At 41.9% G+C, this 18,799-nt stretch overlaps 2 protein-coding genes across 2 annotated transcripts; one reads left to right on the top strand and one right to left on the bottom strand.

Annotated features, from left to right (window-relative positions):
- The first annotated feature begins 8,351 nt into the window (after positions 1–8,351).
- On the top strand, positions 8,352–9,742 carry LOC105056255 (uncharacterized protein C167.05). Its single transcript, XM_010938390.4, has 5 exons — positions 8,352–8,716; positions 8,827–8,906; positions 9,041–9,159; positions 9,275–9,351; positions 9,505–9,742. Exons 1-5 carry the CDS (start codon positions 8,485–8,487, stop codon positions 9,528–9,530), a joined length of 534 nt encoding a protein of 177 aa, XP_010936692.1. The 5' UTR covers positions 8,352–8,484; the 3' UTR covers positions 9,531–9,742.
- Positions 9,743–9,959: 217 nt separating this feature from the next.
- Positions 9,960–14,336, bottom strand: LOC105056256 (uncharacterized). Its single transcript, XM_010938392.4, is given in 3 exon segments — positions 9,960–11,237; positions 13,189–14,102; positions 14,105–14,336. Coding segments are annotated over 3 exon segments (2,115 nt in total). The 5' UTR covers positions 14,244–14,336; the 3' UTR covers positions 9,960–10,175.
- Positions 14,337–18,799: the final 4,463 nt, after the last annotated feature.

Below are 18,799 nucleotides of genomic sequence, written 5' to 3'. Positions count from 1 at the left end.
TCGGAAGCTCCTTCGTCCGCGTGCATGTATTTGTACGCGTGCTCTAGTAATTCGACATATATCCGGGGGAGGGTCTTATCTAAGGAATATGTGAACCGGGACCCCCTTAACCCCCTCTTCATGGTCGAAATAGCCATGTCTTCGTTGAGGTCCCGGACCTCAAGTGTGGCCGCATTGAATCGGGCCACAAAGTGTCGGAGCGTCTCATTTTCTCCCTATTTGAGGGAGAAAAGACTGTCCGAAGTTCGTGGCGATTTTCGACTGATGCTGAAATGGGCCACGAAAGAATGCTCGAGCTGTCCGAAGGAGTGGATACTCTCTGAGCGGAGGCCGGAGTACCAGGCTCTGGCAGCTTTACGAAGCGTGGTGGGGAAGTTGATGCAGAGGAGGGCATCGGTTGCCCCTTGAATTGTCATGAGAGCCTTATAGCTCTCCAGATGGTCAACTGGGTCGGTGGAGCCGTCGTAAGGCTCCACATGAGGCATCTTGAACCGACTAGGGATCGGTTCGTCAAGGATAAATTGGGAGAGAGGTTGGGTGGTCTGAAAGTTGACGTTGTTCGAAGACTTCTGACCATCCGTCTGGAGTTGGACGAGCCGACGGTCGATTTCTTCGAACTTACGTTCGTAGTCGTCCAACCGTCGGTGTTGTGAAACCCCAGGGGTTGAACCTTCCGATGAATTTGAGAGTGAGGCGAACGGTGTCCGCAGCCGCTTCTCCTTCCTCGCCTGCTCCAGTTGGGAAGGAGAAGGATACCGAGACCGGTGGGTGTCGCACCGTGGCCGCCTCGCCCCTTCTCGATGGGAGTGCTGAGACGGCTGCTCTTGAGGAGGAGACGGAAGCTGACGCGGGCATCGGCGGCTGCTTCTGGACGGCATAGGGTGGGCCGTCGGTTGTTCCACCGGTGGTTGCGGCAACTGAGTCGGTTGTTGTTGGAGATTTTTGATCGCGTCCGTCAGAACGGTCATTTGTCGCACGATCACCGTGATCTATGCCTCCGTGGTCACCACCGGATGCGGAGAGCTGGGTTCTGCTATGGAGGGCAAAGGAGGGGCCTCTTCCAGGCGGAAAGAGTGCTTTGTCGATCCGATAGCTCTCGATCGCTGAGCTCTGATTTTCGTCATCTCGAGAGGTTTTTCAAGCTCTATGGAGCTCGCTAGCTTACCTCTGTCGAATATCCTTACCTGACGTGCCAAATCTGTTGTGGCCAATCCCCCCATCGCCCGATCGCCGGTGTCGCGCACCTGCAAGAAAAGTCCTCACTGACCGGAGATGCCTCCGGTGGGGACCCTCCGACGGTCAAATTAGAGAGGAGACTAGACAACAGTGAAAAATCAGGGGCTCAGCGGGGGAGAGAGAGAGAGAGAGCTCAAGAGCTTAGAGGCGCTTCAGAGAGCTTGAGAAAGCTTGCTCAAAACTTACCAAGACTGTTGCCTTACCCCATTTTATAGTAGAATGCGGTATGGTCCCGCCATTAATGGTGCAGACAACTGGAGAGTTGTCAAATCACCGCGGATTATCAAGTCACTGAGATTAATTCATATCCTTCGCAGGACAATGCCCCAAGGTGGCCATACCGCATATCCTTGACAGGACAACTGCCCATAGCGGTTGTACGGTGTTTGGACGGGCTGGCCGACTATATGTCGGTATTCGACTGCCGGGACGTCGGGTGATGACTCGAAAACACCGTCGGCTGATCTAGTTCCTTGCAGAAGTCGGACGTCGGCTGCCACCCCCGACAGTGAGTCGGTGGTATGGGTTCGGCCGCTCGATCGGTCGGAAACAGTATGGGTCTGTTTGACCGATATACCTTCAGCCGGATATTGTCGGCAGCCCTTGTCGGCAGTCGTCCGTCGGAGTCACTGTCGGAGTCGTCCGTCGGTCCGGTCGGTAGAGTCGAACGTCGGTCCGATCGGTCCGAGAGTAAGTCGGCGTACAAAGGTCAGTCGGTATATCCCAACAGAAAGATTATTCTAAAGTAGTGGTTTGCTAAGCAACACATGGCATGTATCATCAGCCGTTCCTTCCGTCATAGGATTACTTTTCTGGTTGAGAGAGGAAGCCAAACGGCCTAAGCTGATCTTTCGGAATGAACTATGAAATATCTCTCGGTTGGGAATTTCAAGTCTTGGCCTACAACTGCCATTACCTGAATTAGTTAACCTTTGTTAACAGAGTCCAGAATAGAGGATTAGAGTAATTCTTTGGAAAAATATGGCTGTGCGTGGACCTTACACATTATTTTGAATCTTGATGATTGTTGGATAGCAGGCGTGCGTTGGATCCTCAGAGAATTGACGTCTTTTAGTTTTCTAGGTAGAGAAAGCTCAAATGGAAATTTCCTTTGGCACTTCGTGGTGGTGGGATCGTTCAAGCTGCAACCGACTGTTTTAGGCTACTCATGCTTGCTTTGATTGGTCAACCATTCTGCAGCAGCACGTGAAACTGCCTAGGTTCATAAATCTTTCTAAATGTCAATTTGTGTGGCCTCTGTGTATGTTAACTTGGGACGAAATTGGTTGCGTAGAAGGCATACTTTAGCTATGGAGCCCACACCATGCTCCAAAAACATCATTAATTTGTACTTGAAATGGGCTTGGAAGCAATGATCTTAATTGAAAGCCTGATGCCTTGGTGGAAGGTGGAAATTTGAATTTTTTTGCAAGTAAAAATGAGACATACGTTCCCATATATGTAAGATAGTTGCATCAGCCCGAGCTAATTAAGCAACGAAGAAAAAAACTTTCGTGCCAAACCAAATTGCTAGGTTAATCCCTCTCGGTAACAGAACGCAGTCCCTAACATTTACATTTCAGTAACACTACTCTGAAGACGTCTGTGCGACTATTTCTGCTGAGGCTGGTGTAGCATGGCAAGGAGTGGCCCATAAATTTGTCTTTTTTTTTGGGGTGCGGGGTGCAAATCGGATGATTTAAATTACTCTAAAAACGATACATCTATGGAAATCAAAAAAATAAAATATTATAAAATTAAATGAGAAAATCAGCTGAGGTTATCCAATGAATAGATCCTGTATGATTTCAATAAAACTTTATGTATTAATATCCACTTGATGTAGGTCTAGTTTTTGCGGCAGGTGTATCTGTGACATGAAAAGAATTTTAATCTGAAACTATATTTGTTGAGGCTTATCTAATACGGAAAAAATAAGTTATCCACTTGCTTGTGAATTTATTTAACTTCTTTTACCATGTAAATTTAGTTCCTACATTTTTTTTTTTTTTTCAGGTGGTGGTGGTGGGATTTTTTATAAAAATAATATTTTTTTAATATAATATTTTCAAACTACAATTGGTTCAAAATTATTTCTTATTTTATCGTACCACGTAAAATCGTGAGTTCAACTCACGATGTCAGCGCCACCTTAACTGAAATCGTGGGTTGAATTCATGATTTCAAATTCACATATCCATGTGAAATCGTGAGTTCAACTCACGATGTCAGCGCCACCTTAACTGAAATCGTGGGTTGAATTCATGATTTCAAATTCACATATCCATTTGGCGTAGGCCAAAAAAAATTTGCACAATTTCATTGAGATTTCATTCTCATTTTTTTTCATCGTTTCTCCTTCTCCCTCCCTTTTTTTTTTTTTTTCTTTTTCCATGTGCAGTCGCCCTTCATTTTTTGCAGCTCCGCTCTACCAAGAAGCGTGGACGGAGAGGCATGGGCAATTGCCTCACGTGGAGCTGCAGGGGCTCGGATTTATTAGGGCTGGGGGAGAAAAAAAAGAGGGTACGATGACAGGATGAGACCACGGAGTGTACGGAGGCGCCCGGGACTGAAGAGAGGAGACGAGGGGGGTTGGTGGCACCAGAGCCAGAGGAGGGGAGAAGGGTTGGTGGTACCAGAGCCGGAGGAGGGGAGGGGAGGGAGTTTGGTGCTTGTGCGGAGCTGGGTGCAGCGCGGATGGTGGGTGCGGCAAGGCCGCAATGGGGGCAGTCGCGATCCAGACCTCATGCAATGGGGGAGGTGGGAGTGGAGAGGCGGCAGGAGGAAGGGAAGGGAAGAGAAAAATAGAAGAAAAAAAAATATTTGGGAAAAAAGAAAAAAATATATATTATTTTATTATTATTAATAATTTAAAATATTATTTTTAAATAATAATAAAGTAGTATTTTAAAAAATTAGAAAAAATGATATTTTTAAAAATAAAAGTATGGGAGGGATAAGAGACGAAAACACCATTTTAAAAAAATATTATTTTTAAAAAATAAAATATTATAAAAATAATATTATTATTTTTTAAAAATATTAATTTATTATTATTTAAAAATAATAACATATTATTTTTTAATTTTAAAAATAATAACATATTAATTTATTTTTTAAAAATAATATTTTTATTATTTTTTTAAAATAAGGAATCGCCTCCATTCTCTGTTCGTGCTTATGCCAACTGTTAATGCTCCCTCGCTCGTTCGGTTCTATCGTCCACCTCTTGCTCGCCTATGGTGCCTATGCGACAACCTCCCCCCCCCCGACCGAGGGAGATAGAAAGTCCGTAGATCCTCCGCTTACATATTATCATTTTTATATAATATTTTATTATTAATAAATAATAATATTTTATTATTATTAAAATAATAATTTATTATTAATCAATAATAATATTTTTTATTAATCAAAAATAATAATATTTTATTATTAATATTATAATAACATTACATTATTATTTTAATTATTATTAATAATAAATTAATATTTTAAAAATAATATTTATATTATTATTTTAAAAATAATATTTTTAAAATAATATTTTATTATTAATTTTTTGAAATAAATATTTTAAAAGTAATATATTATAATACAAATAGCATTTTAAATTAATAATAAAAAAATATTTTTTAAAATAATATTTTGATAAAAATAATATTTTTATTATTATTTTAAAATTAATATTTTTTTCTGCTTCAAATTATTATTAATAATAAAATAATAATTTTTTTCTTTATCCCTCCTCCTCTCCAAATATTTTTTTTTTCATTTTCCCCCTTTCCTTCCCTTCCTCTCGCCGCCTGCCCCCCTACCCCCGCCGTGTGAGGTCCAGGTCATGATCGTCTGCCCCATCCCTGCCGCGGTCTCATCGTATCCACCATTCATGCCGCACCCGCTCCGCATGACTACCAAATCCCCTCCCCACCCCTCCTCCAACTCCGACATCACCAACCCTCTCGTCTCTCCTCCTCGGCTCCAAGCGCCTTTGGCACCTCCTGCACCCCGCACGATCGCCACCCGCATCCTCCGTGGCCCCACCCCACCATCGTACCCTCCCCTTCCCTCTCTCGGCTCCAACGAACCCGAGCCTCCATGGCTCTGCATGAGGCAACCGCCCGCACTCCTCGGTGGAGCGGAGCGGAAAAAAAATGAAGGGCTGCCTTGCGTAGAAAAAGCAAAAAAAGAAAAAAAAAAGAGGGAGAAGGAGAAATGATGGAAAAAAAAAAAAAGGGAATGAAATCATGAGCTCAGCCTATAACTTCAGTAAAATCGTGGGTTAAGGTTACGACTTCAATTTTTTTTTTATCCATGTCAGATGGATATGTCGATTTGAAATCATAGATTCAGTCTACGATTTCAACTGAGGTGATGCTGAAATCATGGGCTGAACCCACGATTTCACCTAGCACGTTTAAATGAGATAGTTTTCAATCCACTGTAGTTTGAGAATATTTTTTTAAAATAATATATTTTTAATAAAATATTTTCAAACTATAGTGGGTTCAAAATTATTTTTTATTTTACTGTATCACGTAAAATCATAGGTTTAGCCTATAATTTTAGTGCCACTTCAACTGAAATTGCAAGTTAAACTCGTGATTTCAAATCCACGTGTCTACAAATTAAAATCGTTGATCCAATCCACGGTTTCATCGGAGCCATGGGCTGAGCCCACTTTTTTTTCTTTTTTTTCTTTTTTTTTTTTTTTTTTTTTTTTTTTTTTTTTTTTTTTTTTTTTTTTTTTTTTTTTTTTTTGTAAATCTCCCTCCCGATCCGTGCCCCTCCCCACAGCCGTCGGGCACACCCCACACCACCCCCCCGCCCAACCCCCCCCCCCAACAACTCTCACCTCCCTGCCCCAGCCCGCTCTCTGGCTCAACACCCCCCCACCCCTCTTCTCCTCTCTGGCCTTCCCCGCCGCCCGCCCCCCTCTCTGGCTCAGCACCAACACCCCCCACCCTGCCCCGACCCCACCCCCTTAAAACCACTCCTCCACCCCCACACCCCCCCCCCCCCCCCCCCCCAACCCCCTGTGGCACTAGCTCCGCATGCCACCCCCCACCTCCACCCTTTGGTACCCAAAAAAAAAAAAGGCCCCCGCAATGACCCCCGCAGCTCTACGCACACCCCTCCCCACCCCCTGGCCCCGGCTCCACGCGCCACCCCCCACCTCCACCCGCAACTCCTCCACCACCCACCGGCGTCGTATCCGCCACCCTTCCTGTCCCCCCCAACCTCCCCTATCGCTCGCGGCATGGCTCCGCCCGCCTCCACCCCACCTGCATCATCTTCCCTAACCCCGAACCTGCCCCACCCCCCCAAAACCCCCATGCAGAATGGGCTCCGCGCCTTGCAGCCCCTTCCCCTTCCCATCCAACCCCCTGCAGCCCCGCCCACGCCCCCCACACCCCCCTCTCATGATGCCGCGCTTCTCTTCCCACCCTGCACGCTTGTGTCTCTTCCACACCGCATCCCCCGCCGCCCCTACTTGCCGCTCCTCTGCGATCCCCCATGCTCCCCACGGCTCCTGCACCCCTCTGGCTCAAAGCACCACTCTGCCTCTCCACGCCCGTCGGTCATCTGTCGCAGAAAAAAAAAAAAAATCATAGATAGAATTTACGATTTTTGATTTGATTAAAATCATAAAATTAATTAATAATTTTAATAGTGCCATACCAGTCTTCAAAATGGTCGTGAAATCATGAGTTGATCCTTCGATTTTACGCGAAACGGTCGGACGATGAATACTTTCAAGCCGTCCGTAATTTCAAAATATTTTATTAAAAAAATATTATTTAAAAAAAAAAATCCCTGATACGTCATGGGATCTCCTGCTGGCTCTGGCGTCACCGCGTCTTCCAAACTTTCTACACGCTGATATGCTCCATTTCCACCCAGGACAGAAGTTTCCTCGGTGGAAGCTGTAGAAACGCACACGCATGTACCATTGTTACTATTCATCGCATGGAAGCCGATCCCCTCGTGATATCAGCCAACAAAGGCGTGTGCTAGGCATCTAGTATCCCGACACGTGTCCTCGATTCGAGTTACATATGGTGGGAGCGTTACGTGGCAGGGGTTGTCCGCCTTGCAGGAAACTTGCAGCCACGAGTTCCATTTGAACACGCAACGACTTTTCCACGCCGACAGCGGTGCCTAATTATAATCACAGGTCACTTTCACTTTGTCCTGTGGAGATTGATACCCGGCAGCCGGTGTGTTTAGATTAGAAACTTTTCAGATAAAATAATATCTTTTTATATTTGCAAAACTAGTTCCTTTTCCCAATATTATGTAAATTCCTGTAGACATCATTATGTTTAGATATTAAAAATTTACACGCACAATAGCAATCTTGCAGTTAGGTGAGTTGCATTTCTAGGTATGTACTAGCAATCTAGTTTTTCCGGACTTTTTTATTTGAATGAGAAAATAACTTTTTTATTTTTATAACATGCACCACATCTTTTCCATACCTTTTTGACAGAATAACTTGGAGAGCATGGGACTGCTTTTCATGCTCAACGCTGTCAAGAAAGTGAAGGGGCAAGAAGAAAGGAAAGCAGAAAACGCCGGAAATATAAGGTTGTAGGTTTGACTGTCTACGCAACAAATCATGAATCATGACAAGGTCATCCTTAAACAATCTATCCTAATATAACCATATATTTCTGACAAGATCATAATTAAATCATTTAATCATTTTTTAAAAATCAATGCAGTCTTCTTTCTTAAATTAGCAGCTCAGCCAGTTTGAACGGGTCTCCATTTTAGCTGTCCAATTAGACCAATGTTTGAATCAGAAAGTTCATTTTAGTTTCTGTTGCTCATCAAATATTTAATAATTTTTCTCGAACAGCTTCTCATAAAATCCAGGACCTCGCTTTAGTTAGTTTCACCGTCTTCTAAAATAATTTGACTAATATTCGTCGCTCCAGCGCGTTCCGTAACTCATTAACTCAATCCACCTTCTTCTTACCAAAAAAAAAAAAAACAATCCACCTTCCATATAAAGCCAAAATTCCTTAAACCACTGAGAAACAAATACAGGGGTGCACACGCAAAATCCCCAAACTTGGTTAATAGGAGTCTTCCTCTCTTTTTTTATGTGAAAAGTAGTCTTCCTCTTTCGGCCGGTCCTCTTCTTTCTTATTTCATCTCTTATCCTCTCTTCTCCTCAATTCTCTCTTCTCCATCCCCTCGATCAATAGTAATCATACTAATACTCATAATAATCCATCGATGGAGCCGTTGGAGGAGGTGGTGGAGTACAGCTGGAGGGAGGTGGTGCTGCCGTCGCTGATTCCGGTGGTGCCGGAACCGGAGCTGGAGAGGGAGACCGGCGAGCGTCGGCGAGGGAGGGACCTCCTCGTCGCCATTGACCACGGGCCCAACAGCAAGCACGCCTTCGACTGGGCCCTCGTCCACCTCTGCCGCCTCGCCGATACCCTTCACCTCGTCCACGCCGTCTCCAGTGAGCACTATGCCCAAATGGACCATAACAACCCCCTCTTTTCCTCATTTATTCTCTTTTTCTTCCCCTTTAAAATATATAGATATTGTTAATGATTTATAAATATATAGGTGTGCACAACGATGTGGTGTACGAGAGTTCCAGAGAGCTGATGGAGAAGCTGGCGGTCGAGGCCTTCCAGGTGGCCCTGGTACCGTTTTCCCATCCTCCTTTTTTTTTTTTTTTTTTTAATTGATATATATATATTTTTTTAATTGATATTTTCATGGGAGATGAGAGCAAAAGGTGTGCAAGGGTAATGCGGGTATTTTGAAATTTTATCAGGTGAGGACGAAAGCCAGGATCGTGGAAGGCGACGCCGGAAAGGCAATATGCAGAGAGGCGGAGAGGCTGAAGCCAGCGGCCGTCATCATGGGCACCCGTGGCCGCAGCATCCTCCAGAGGTATAAGAAATATCTATTAATTATCAAAGATCGACCCTTGTTGTTGTTGTGTTGACATTTTCTAGTTATTATTCGTGAATGCACGGCGCTAAGCATTCTTGATCTATAATTGCAGCGTGTTACAAGGCAGCGTCAGTGAATACTGCTTCCACAATTGCAAAGCAGCACCAGTCATCATCGTCCCAGGCAAAGGTATTATTGATTCATAAATCTTCTCAAAAAACTAAAACTTAATCCTTCCAATCATGTCTTCATCTCTTGATTCCAGACGCACAGCCAGGGACGCTTATTCTTCACTTCTAGTAACCCCAATCATCTTCTTTTTTTTCCGTTTCTGCTTGGCAGATGCTGGTGAACAGTCTGTGATCTAATCGCCGTGACATCCGGCAGCTATTCTTCTGGCCTCCCTGCTGCTTTTTACCCGCGTGCTGTATTCATGCCTCTGTTCTGCTCCGCACCGGCAGGGTTTCATTGTACGTATGAACTTGTAAGAGCTTGTTTGGTGGTTTGTGATTTCATTTGTATGGCATACAGAATAAATATTGATTTGCATGCAACTAAAGCTTCGTTTTAGAAACAAAAATGCTGTCTCAAGAAAAACTTCCCAACATAAAGTGCCCAGATATATGAAGCAGAAACAAGCAAAGTAAAAAAAGAAAATTAGATACATAATATGTGCCAACGAACGCTGCTTCTCCGTATTTATTTCCGGGACCAATAAATTGTTCACAAAAGAATACATAACAGCAAACCGAGCAATTGATTGCAGAACGGTAAAGCACGACGAGAATTCAGTCAGCTACTTAAATATTCAGCATTCTGTTGATAGCTTCCCAAAGGCATGATACACACGCAACCGTAAAACAGCTACAAAATAAGGTTACAAACCAAAACTTGAAATATAAATCCATCAAAATCTTTCTGCTTTGACCCTGAATTTAGGTAGGAGTCTCTCCCTCTCTCTTTCCCTCTCTCACTCATGTTTCTTCGGTTTTTTGTTTGGTGAAGCGTCTCTCTCATGCTCTACCACCTCTTTTTGATGATTTTTGGCGAGGGATAGATTTGGCTGCCATGAGCGCTACCCTAGTTGGCTCTGATGGACTAAAGCCCCGTGCTTCCATTGAATTGTATATCCTCTTCGCATCTTCCACAAGCCCACCTGCCAAAAGACCACTTACAATCCTCTCAAACTGGTCAGCTCTCAATAACTGTTTCCTTGCCTCCAAAATCTTGAGAGACTTGCGAGCCTTCTCCCCTTGCTGTGCTCTAGAGTACATATCACACAGGCTAACGTGGATCTCGAAGGGAGCTTCTCCCATTTGCATTATCTTGTTTAGCAACCGCTCTGCCTCTTCCACTAGTTGCAACCTGCCTAACCAGTCCACGAGAACAGTGTACGTTGCAATACCTGGTTGGAATCCATCTTTCTCGAGAGTAAGGAGCAGGTCCAAGGCTTTGTCCAGGAGGTTCTTTTTAACATATGCAGCCATCATGCTGGCAATGCATCGATCATCTGGCTTGTGGCCTGCTTTCATCATGTGATCAAAGTGGCCCCGAGCCTGATCAGGATCACCTGCCCGACCATAGGACTCAATGATCAATGTAAATGACTCCAAAGTCGGTTGGATTCCAGCAAACTGCATCGTGTTCATTATCCTCTGCGCTCCATCAACTTGGCCACGCTCCGCGAATGCTTGCAGTAGCTCCATGTAGATCTCGTTGGTGGGGTTGATATCTCTTGACTCCATTTCTCTTACCAGTGCCTCGCCTTGTTTTGGAATGCCGGCCTTCACATAAGCTGTGATCATGGAACTGTAAGCCTTCAAATCTGGTTGGAAACCCTCTTTCCTTAAGCTTTCGAATGCCTCCTTTGCACGATCAAGGTTTCCTGCCCTGCTGTACATATGAACCAAGATGATGGATGTCAGAACATCAGGCTTGATACCCCTTTCAGTCATTTTCTGCAGAATCCTCTCAGCATCTTCTATGCGGTCCGCCTTAGAATGGGCGTCGATTAGTTTCGAGTAATCACGGATGTTAGTGTCAAAAGACTCTTCAGTCAAGAGGTGTTCAGCAACCTGCAAATTACAGTAAGACAAGCATGACACACAATAATCTAAATCAAACAAATGCCATCAGATTGACAAATTGGGAAATAATCATGCAGACCTAAATGATATTTGAAGACACGAAAGATCGATTTAACATGACATAAATGCAAAATCAGGTTTTTTTTTCTCTGTTCTTTTTTAATCTACAAGCAGCAAAAATGTGATTAGGTCATTAAATTTAACAGTTCCATTAAACCAAGGACGCCATGCTCTCTGTTCCCATCAAATGCAAATTTGAAAATATGTTGCCTCTTCATCAGCCGGTCAATAAATGCTAAGCCTAACAATATAGCATATAAATGCAACAAAATAAGGGTTCTACCTTCTTTTGTACTAACTAATTAATGTTTTCACATATTCAACCTTCAAATCAAACCAGAAACTTTATGCAATCTATTTGCATCAGCTTATCATCCAACTTCATCCAAGTCTCCAGTGGCCACCTTGTCCCCCGTTGTCTCAATTTGAAAGGCATCCTCATTTCCCATGAGATGTTTCAGACCCATTCTGCACATGGCGACACCACTAATGACAGATGACCCTAATTTTTCTTATGCTGGTGCTGCTCCATAACCCCATCTAGCACTACCATGTGATTAACTGTGGGTTTAAAAATTTGTTACTCCACCCTTGAAACATCTACCACTACTATTTGATATATCCACAACCCCATATGGCTACCTGCCTAACCCCTTCTATATAGCTGTCTCAGGTATAGAACTAATTTCCCAAGCACAAATTTTGCCAATACATTATTCAATCTTGCCTAGAAGGGCTATAATTGGATACAATCCTATGAAGATATATACCAAAGATTCAAAAGGAGAATATTTCTCACAAATGCCAACCAGGACTAAGTACGGGTGGATCCAATTCTACAATCCAAAAAACCTTCTTGCCAATGAGAAAGATTAACAAACTTATCCATGATTAGTAGCAACCTTTATGAAGCCCAATTCACATCTTCCATTCCTTTCAAATGAGAATATGGTGATGCGGAGATCACCAGCTAAACACTTGTTACCACCAATATGTACTCTACCTCTCTTATTCATTCTGCAGCTCTCAACAAAAGCTCACCTCCATGATATCCACAAACAAATTTAATGCATGCATGGAGACTTTAGCTTTGTTGTATAGCCTGAATTCACAGAGCAATGATTATCACAGAGGTTTTGACAAATTCCATGTATGACATTTCTCTCATGTTTTCCTAACTAATTTGACCTTAAGTCGTAGCTGAGGATTTTGATTTGGTTTCCCAAAGACATGATGCATTGATACATGACTCAGAGTCAGAGGAGTTAGTGATGCTTCTTTCTGCCTTTTGCATATCACCTACATGATTTCTGTTTGAAAAACAAATCCTCACTGAACTTGTCATTACATTTCTAAGTATAAGCCACCAAAACCTAAAATTCAAATTGATTATAGAATGAACTATTTGAATGTGATGCTATCTTACAGTCATCCAGATGCCCCAATCATCTCAAGAAATTAATCAAAGCACAGAATATTAAACATAAAAGTTTGAATTACTACTTGTCAAGCTACATTTGTATCAAAGTATTTCTAAAATTTGAATGTGTACAAGCAGACTAAATAACTTGATATCCTATACATAATTGAACCTCATGATTTGCGTAGTTCATTCAAAAGGACTTATGTCTCAGAGTGATCACGGCGACAATCTATAAGAGATAATGTGATTTTAAACCTCTGATAACTTAAGAAGCCGATGGCTCATTAGTGGATTTGATACATAATAATAACACTGACGAAAAAATGTAAATCATCAGCAGACGAATGCCCAATAGCAGAACCTATCTCAAATATAGAAGAATTATAAGTTCCTAATGTACAAATAATCAACTTTCAGAGATAAGAATCCAAAGGGAAAAAAATTGGTAGAACCGACCTTGAAGTACAAATCCACATTGCGTTCTTTGATCCTATCAAGCAAGGCAAGCCAATCAACCTTCTTTGGCTGGAGGAGTTCCGCCCATTCTGCCAGTAGTGGTGTGGGGTCATCCCTCTTTGCTTTCAAGGCAAGGAGCTTCTCCTCAACCTTCTTACATTTTCCCTCAACTGGCTGCGGCTCCTCAGGCACAATGTGCTTCTCAGCCTCCTCCACCCTCTCGGCCACCTCCGCCCACTTTGGATCAGACAAATCCAACCCATAGATCTTGTACTTGATCTTCCCCTTCCTCTGGGGTAAAGCTAACAGCTTTGTTCGCCCACCTTTCTCCCCTTCTGCCCAGCCACTTCCCGGATCAACCCCAGAGCCCGAACTCAATGCTTTTTCTTCCTCTTCTTGCTTTTTGGCTTGCTCCCTCATTTGATCCAAGCTCCGGTAGAACTCGACCTCCTCCAATTTCTCGCGCGCCCACTTGAAGCGGAGCTCCCGAAGCATGGGCCCCCGCATGCCAATCTCCGCAGCGAAGTGGCACATATCCTTGACCTCATCGCAATGGAGATACTTCTTGAGCTCCTCCCTCATCCGGTCCCTCCTCATGGCCTCGTGGACCAAGTTGCTCACCTCCCATATGGTCTTCCACAAATCCTCGCTGAGGTCGATCGGCGGGGCAGCATCGGCGGCGCCGTCACCGGCCTTCTCCATCTCGACGACGACTTTCTGACAGATGACGAGCAGCATGGCGTCCAGTGTTTCTTTGGAGAGGATCGGATAAGCCTCGACGAGCTTGCCGCGGATCGCCCAGACGAATCGAGAGAGGAACTCGTTCATGGCAGCGTCTTCCTCCTCCAGTTCGGAAGCAACAGGGGTGGTCGATTGGAGGATCCGGGAGGGGGGAGACGAGAAGGAATCGGATTGGGGGGCGAAGGGAGGTCATGGAGGGATCGAATCGGGGGCGAAGAGAGAGCAGGAGAGGGCGGGGGAGGGGAGAGGAAGGGGAATCGAACAAGGAGGAGGCGACGGTTTCGTCGGAGATGGGAGAAGAGGAGGGCTTTCATGGTGGAGAGAAACCCAAAACCCTAACGCTAACCCTACGACCCTAAACCCTAACCGCAACTACAGACAGGAGGAAGCGAGAGGAGAACGCAGCGGCTGGCGTTCGGGAAGGAAGGAAGCAGCAAGGGCAACGCGTCGGATTCGGGTCGGATCCTGAAAGATCCGCACCCAAAAGCTGGCAAGCTTATTGGATTTATTTGTACTGAAATATTGGAGAGATTAATCTGTGTAACCAAAACATTCTCTCGAAGACTTGAAAACAGAAACCAAAATTTAGTAGATAATAACATTAATGATAAGTTAAGATGGTGACATCCCCATGTATTTTTCAATTAATAATAAATCGAAAAGCAACATATGTGCAGATCATACAAAATGACAGTGTGAATTCTATGAGCATGGGATTATCCAGCCTATCTCATGTATTTATCAATTAATAATAAATTGAAAAGTAACATACGTGTAGACCATACAAATGACAGTGAGATTTCTATAAGCATGGGATCATCTGGACTATCTCAAAGATTGTAATTTGATAATTTTACATCAACCACATTTGCTGAACTAGTTAAAACTTCATTACTCCCTTTGGCCAAAGAGATAATGTTATATATGAAATTAAAATTCAAAAATTTTTTGATCATTTTTTATCGTTTCAAATATTTAGTGTATATTAAATATTTTAATTATTATGATTTTTTTATTTAAAATTTTGACCGTTGGAGGAGAGTTATTAGAGTGATTTTATTTCAGTGATAACGGATCTTTATGGACTTGTATGGGGGTTAATGCTTTGGATGCTTATAAAAGAAGTCCCCCACTAGCGCATTAGATTAAACATTCTCTCCTCCTAACTAAAGTAGCTTGAGCATAAAAAGCTACTTCATCCTCTATTTTCTTAATTATGTTCTCCTCATTTTCTATCTTCTTATCTAAGTAATTTCTGACCAACTATGAGCTCACCAAGGATCTATCGGAGTCACACACTACTAAAAATTAATATTTTATTGAGAAAAAAATACCGAGGGGTAAAAATCCCTAGATAATAATGAGGGGTCATCGAGGGAGAACCATTTTCTCAGTAAAATTTTATTAAAATTCTTACCCACTAAAATGAAATTTTTATGCCAAAATTAACGAGGGATTACCGAGGGCTTAGCGAGGGTATTTTTCCTAATTAATATTTTTTTATTACCAATAGATTACTGATGAAAATTCTCATAAGTAATATTTAACGACGAAATACTGAGGGAAATATTCCCTCAGTAACTAATATTTAACATCTATTGCTAAATACCAAAGATTTATTGAGGAAAATGTTCTCTCAGTAAAATACTTTTTGATTTACAAGGGAATACCGAGGGCGTTGGTCCCTCGATATTTTTTAAGTTTATTGTCACGCCCCCGACCCGAAATTGTGAATCGAGGGTCGCAGCAACCGCCGCATACTTATGAAGAACTCTCTCCATAAGCATGCAAGGCATCTCATCACGATATCAATGCATCACAACGGAATAAATTCAAATAATTATTATTCAACTGTAATTAAAGTAATTAAATCAAATATCTTACATCCAATAAAATTTTTGCTAAAAAAATAAAAATAATAGATCTAAGTTCAATGAAGTTGACAATGCTAATCTCGCTTCTAAAAGCTCTATCCCAATATTTCATCCCACGCTCGAAATTAATTATCTGAATCTGAAAAATAGAAAGAAAGGTAATGAGCTAGACAGCCCAGTAAGTAACAAATATCTCAATTAGATAATTCAGATATTATATAATTTTTAAAAATAATGCTGTAAATAAACATAAGAGTATATTTCATGCTGATTTAATACAAATCAAATATTTTTAAATATTCACATATAATAAATCATAAATCTGATTCGATTCAAAATACTCATAACTCAACAGCCTTGACTATGACCAACGTTTAACCCCCATTGGCGGGGTCCACAGAATACCAGCGCACAACCCCCACTGGCAGGGTCCACAAACACCAGCGCACAACCTCCACTGGCAGGGTCCACTGAGTACCAACGTATAATCCCCATTGGCGGAGCCCACTAAAACATAGTTAGGCTGAGAGCATAAATCCGATCTGTATCAAAATATTTTGTAGCATAATATATCATAATTTTTTTCACTGAACATGTGCATAAATCGACGTACCATAATATTTCAAAAGTACTTTTCTTTCAAAACATAATTTCATAAATCATGCATAATTTCAGAGAATAATTATTTATTTTTAGAATAAATATGGAATATCTCGAGAAGATGATTCATTACTTACCTTTCACGGAGCACTGAATGAACAGATCGACTAACTTCTAGGAGATTCTTCCATGTCTATTATCCAAAATTATATTTTTTTATATTAATTTTAATTCAAAATTAAATCTAACAAATCTCAAAATCAAAACCTCACTTAAAATTAGACTCTTCCCTAAACTCGACCAAAATCATCTGATGAAGCCTTCCACTACGCTAATCCTAGAGGAATAACTTTAGAGAGAGAAAAATCCATCAAGAAAGAGAAACAACCTAGAGAGAGAAAATTCTAGAGAAAGAAAGTAGAGAGAGAAAGTTCAATTCCAGAGAGAGAAAGTCAAGGTTCAGACTGAAAGAAGAGAGAGAAGAGAGAGAAACTCTCTCTCTCATCATTTTTTATTTATTTATTTATTTATTTATTTATATATATAAATATATATATAAATATATATTCTTTCTTTTCTTTTCTTTTTCTTTTTCTTTCCTTTTCTTTTCTCTTTTTCTTCTTTTCTTTTTCTTTTCTTTTCTTTTTTTTCTTTTCCTTCTTCTTCTTCTTTTCTTTTTTTTTTTCTCCCATGGGTTTCCTTTGGGCCGAAACAGAGGACGGCAGTCCCCTCCTTGTACCGGGCCGTTCAGGCCACGGCCGCCGCGGCGGAGGCCGGCGGCAGAGGGGGGCCACTCCCCCGATCACGGAGGAGCATGGCCGGCAATCGATTTCGATCGCCGGCACCGAAAAATTTATGGGAAAAGAGACCAAAACAGAGGTCCCTTTTTTCGACCGAAAATCGGCGACTCTCGTCGCTGGCAATCGCGCACAAGGGCACGGGAGGAAGGGGAAGAAAGAGAGCAAGAAAAGGAAAACTCACCTCGACCTCCGGTGACCTCGTCGGTGAGCAATCACGGCGAGAAACAAAATGGTGTCCGCGGCTCCGATCGGAAAAAACAAGGAGAAAGAGAGAGAAAGGGGGCCGATGTTGGGTTTCTAGGAAGGGAAAGATCTTTTTATAGAGAACCCTAGGACTCCGAGATGTCCTAGGATTCCGATCTGGCCCGGGTCTCGCCGGAGAAGAAGACTCCTATCGGGAGTCTTCTTCCCGATTTGAATCCTCTGTTTTTTTTTTTTGGGCTTGGGTCTCGATGGTATGGGCTTGGGCTTGGGCTAGGTTTTGGGCTATGACATTTATACTGTCCTTAACCAAAAATACTGTACTCTCACTCTCGTCCTCTGCTTTCTCTTCCTTCTCTTATACATCTTTTTCGATCTCTCTCTCATCTTCACACAGATTTTATTTAGCAAATCTCTCTCTCTCTAAACTCATGTGTCTCTTTCTTTAGGAACAAGAGTCCCATGGAAGATCTATAAATCTGGGCCACCGTAGCAAAGTGAGAATCACTTCATCTCTTTTTTTTCTCTGATTTTCCCTGACAAAATTAATCAACCTTAGCAATTTTGCTTCAATATTCAATTCTGATTTACTTTGAACTCATATTAATATATTTTTTTCTCTGATTTACCCTTTTGTTCATTTTCAAGAATTTGTGTATTTTTTTGTTACTATAAATCTGCAATAGAATATCTTATTTTGAGATTATGGAGTGATATTGTCGGTGGTATTGCCAGTACTTTTAGCAAGACTTGTGTGGCTCCCCTTACTCGACTCACCATCTTGTTTCAGATTTTTCATTTATATGTCCAGTTATTGTTATTTGGCATTTTTCTGATTTAGGGTGAGAAGTATGCCCTTTTATTCATACTTCTCTATAACTTTTGATTTACAGGAATAAAAATTTTTTGCTAAAGTTTTCATCTTCTCTCTTAAAATTTTGGGCCATGAAGAGATTGGAATGAAACAGATAGAGATAATAGGACCCAGATAATTTTATTTAAGTTTGGGGTGAAATTGACATATATATTGTATGTTTAGTGGAAGGGGGAGTGGGGAGGGAGAGGAAATGAAAGCAAAGATCATGATTATTAGCATATGGTGATGCCCACATTAGCTAACTTTAATATTGTAGTTTGATAAAAACTATTACTTTTTAATGCTTACATTTTCTCTTCTTCTGTGTCTCCTCATTGCTACATTGATATTGGGTTTTCTTCTCATTACCATTTTTACATAAGGGGTGTTACAATTTTATCGTCTAATTATGTTCTTTGCATTTAAAGAGGAATCTTTATGTTGCTCTAGTTATAATAATTTTCATATTTTTTTATATCCAGGTCTTTCTGTGTACTTGGAATCAAGACATGGAGATAAGCTTTTCTCTCCTATTAAGT

This window comes from Elaeis guineensis, chromosome 13 (genome assembly GCF_000442705.2).
Source record: "Elaeis guineensis isolate ETL-2024a chromosome 13, EG11, whole genome shotgun sequence".
NCBI lineage: Eukaryota > Viridiplantae > Streptophyta > Magnoliopsida > Arecales > Arecaceae > Elaeis > Elaeis guineensis.
Note: the sequence above shows the minus strand (reverse complement) of the source record. Positions and strands in the feature narration are given on the sequence as shown.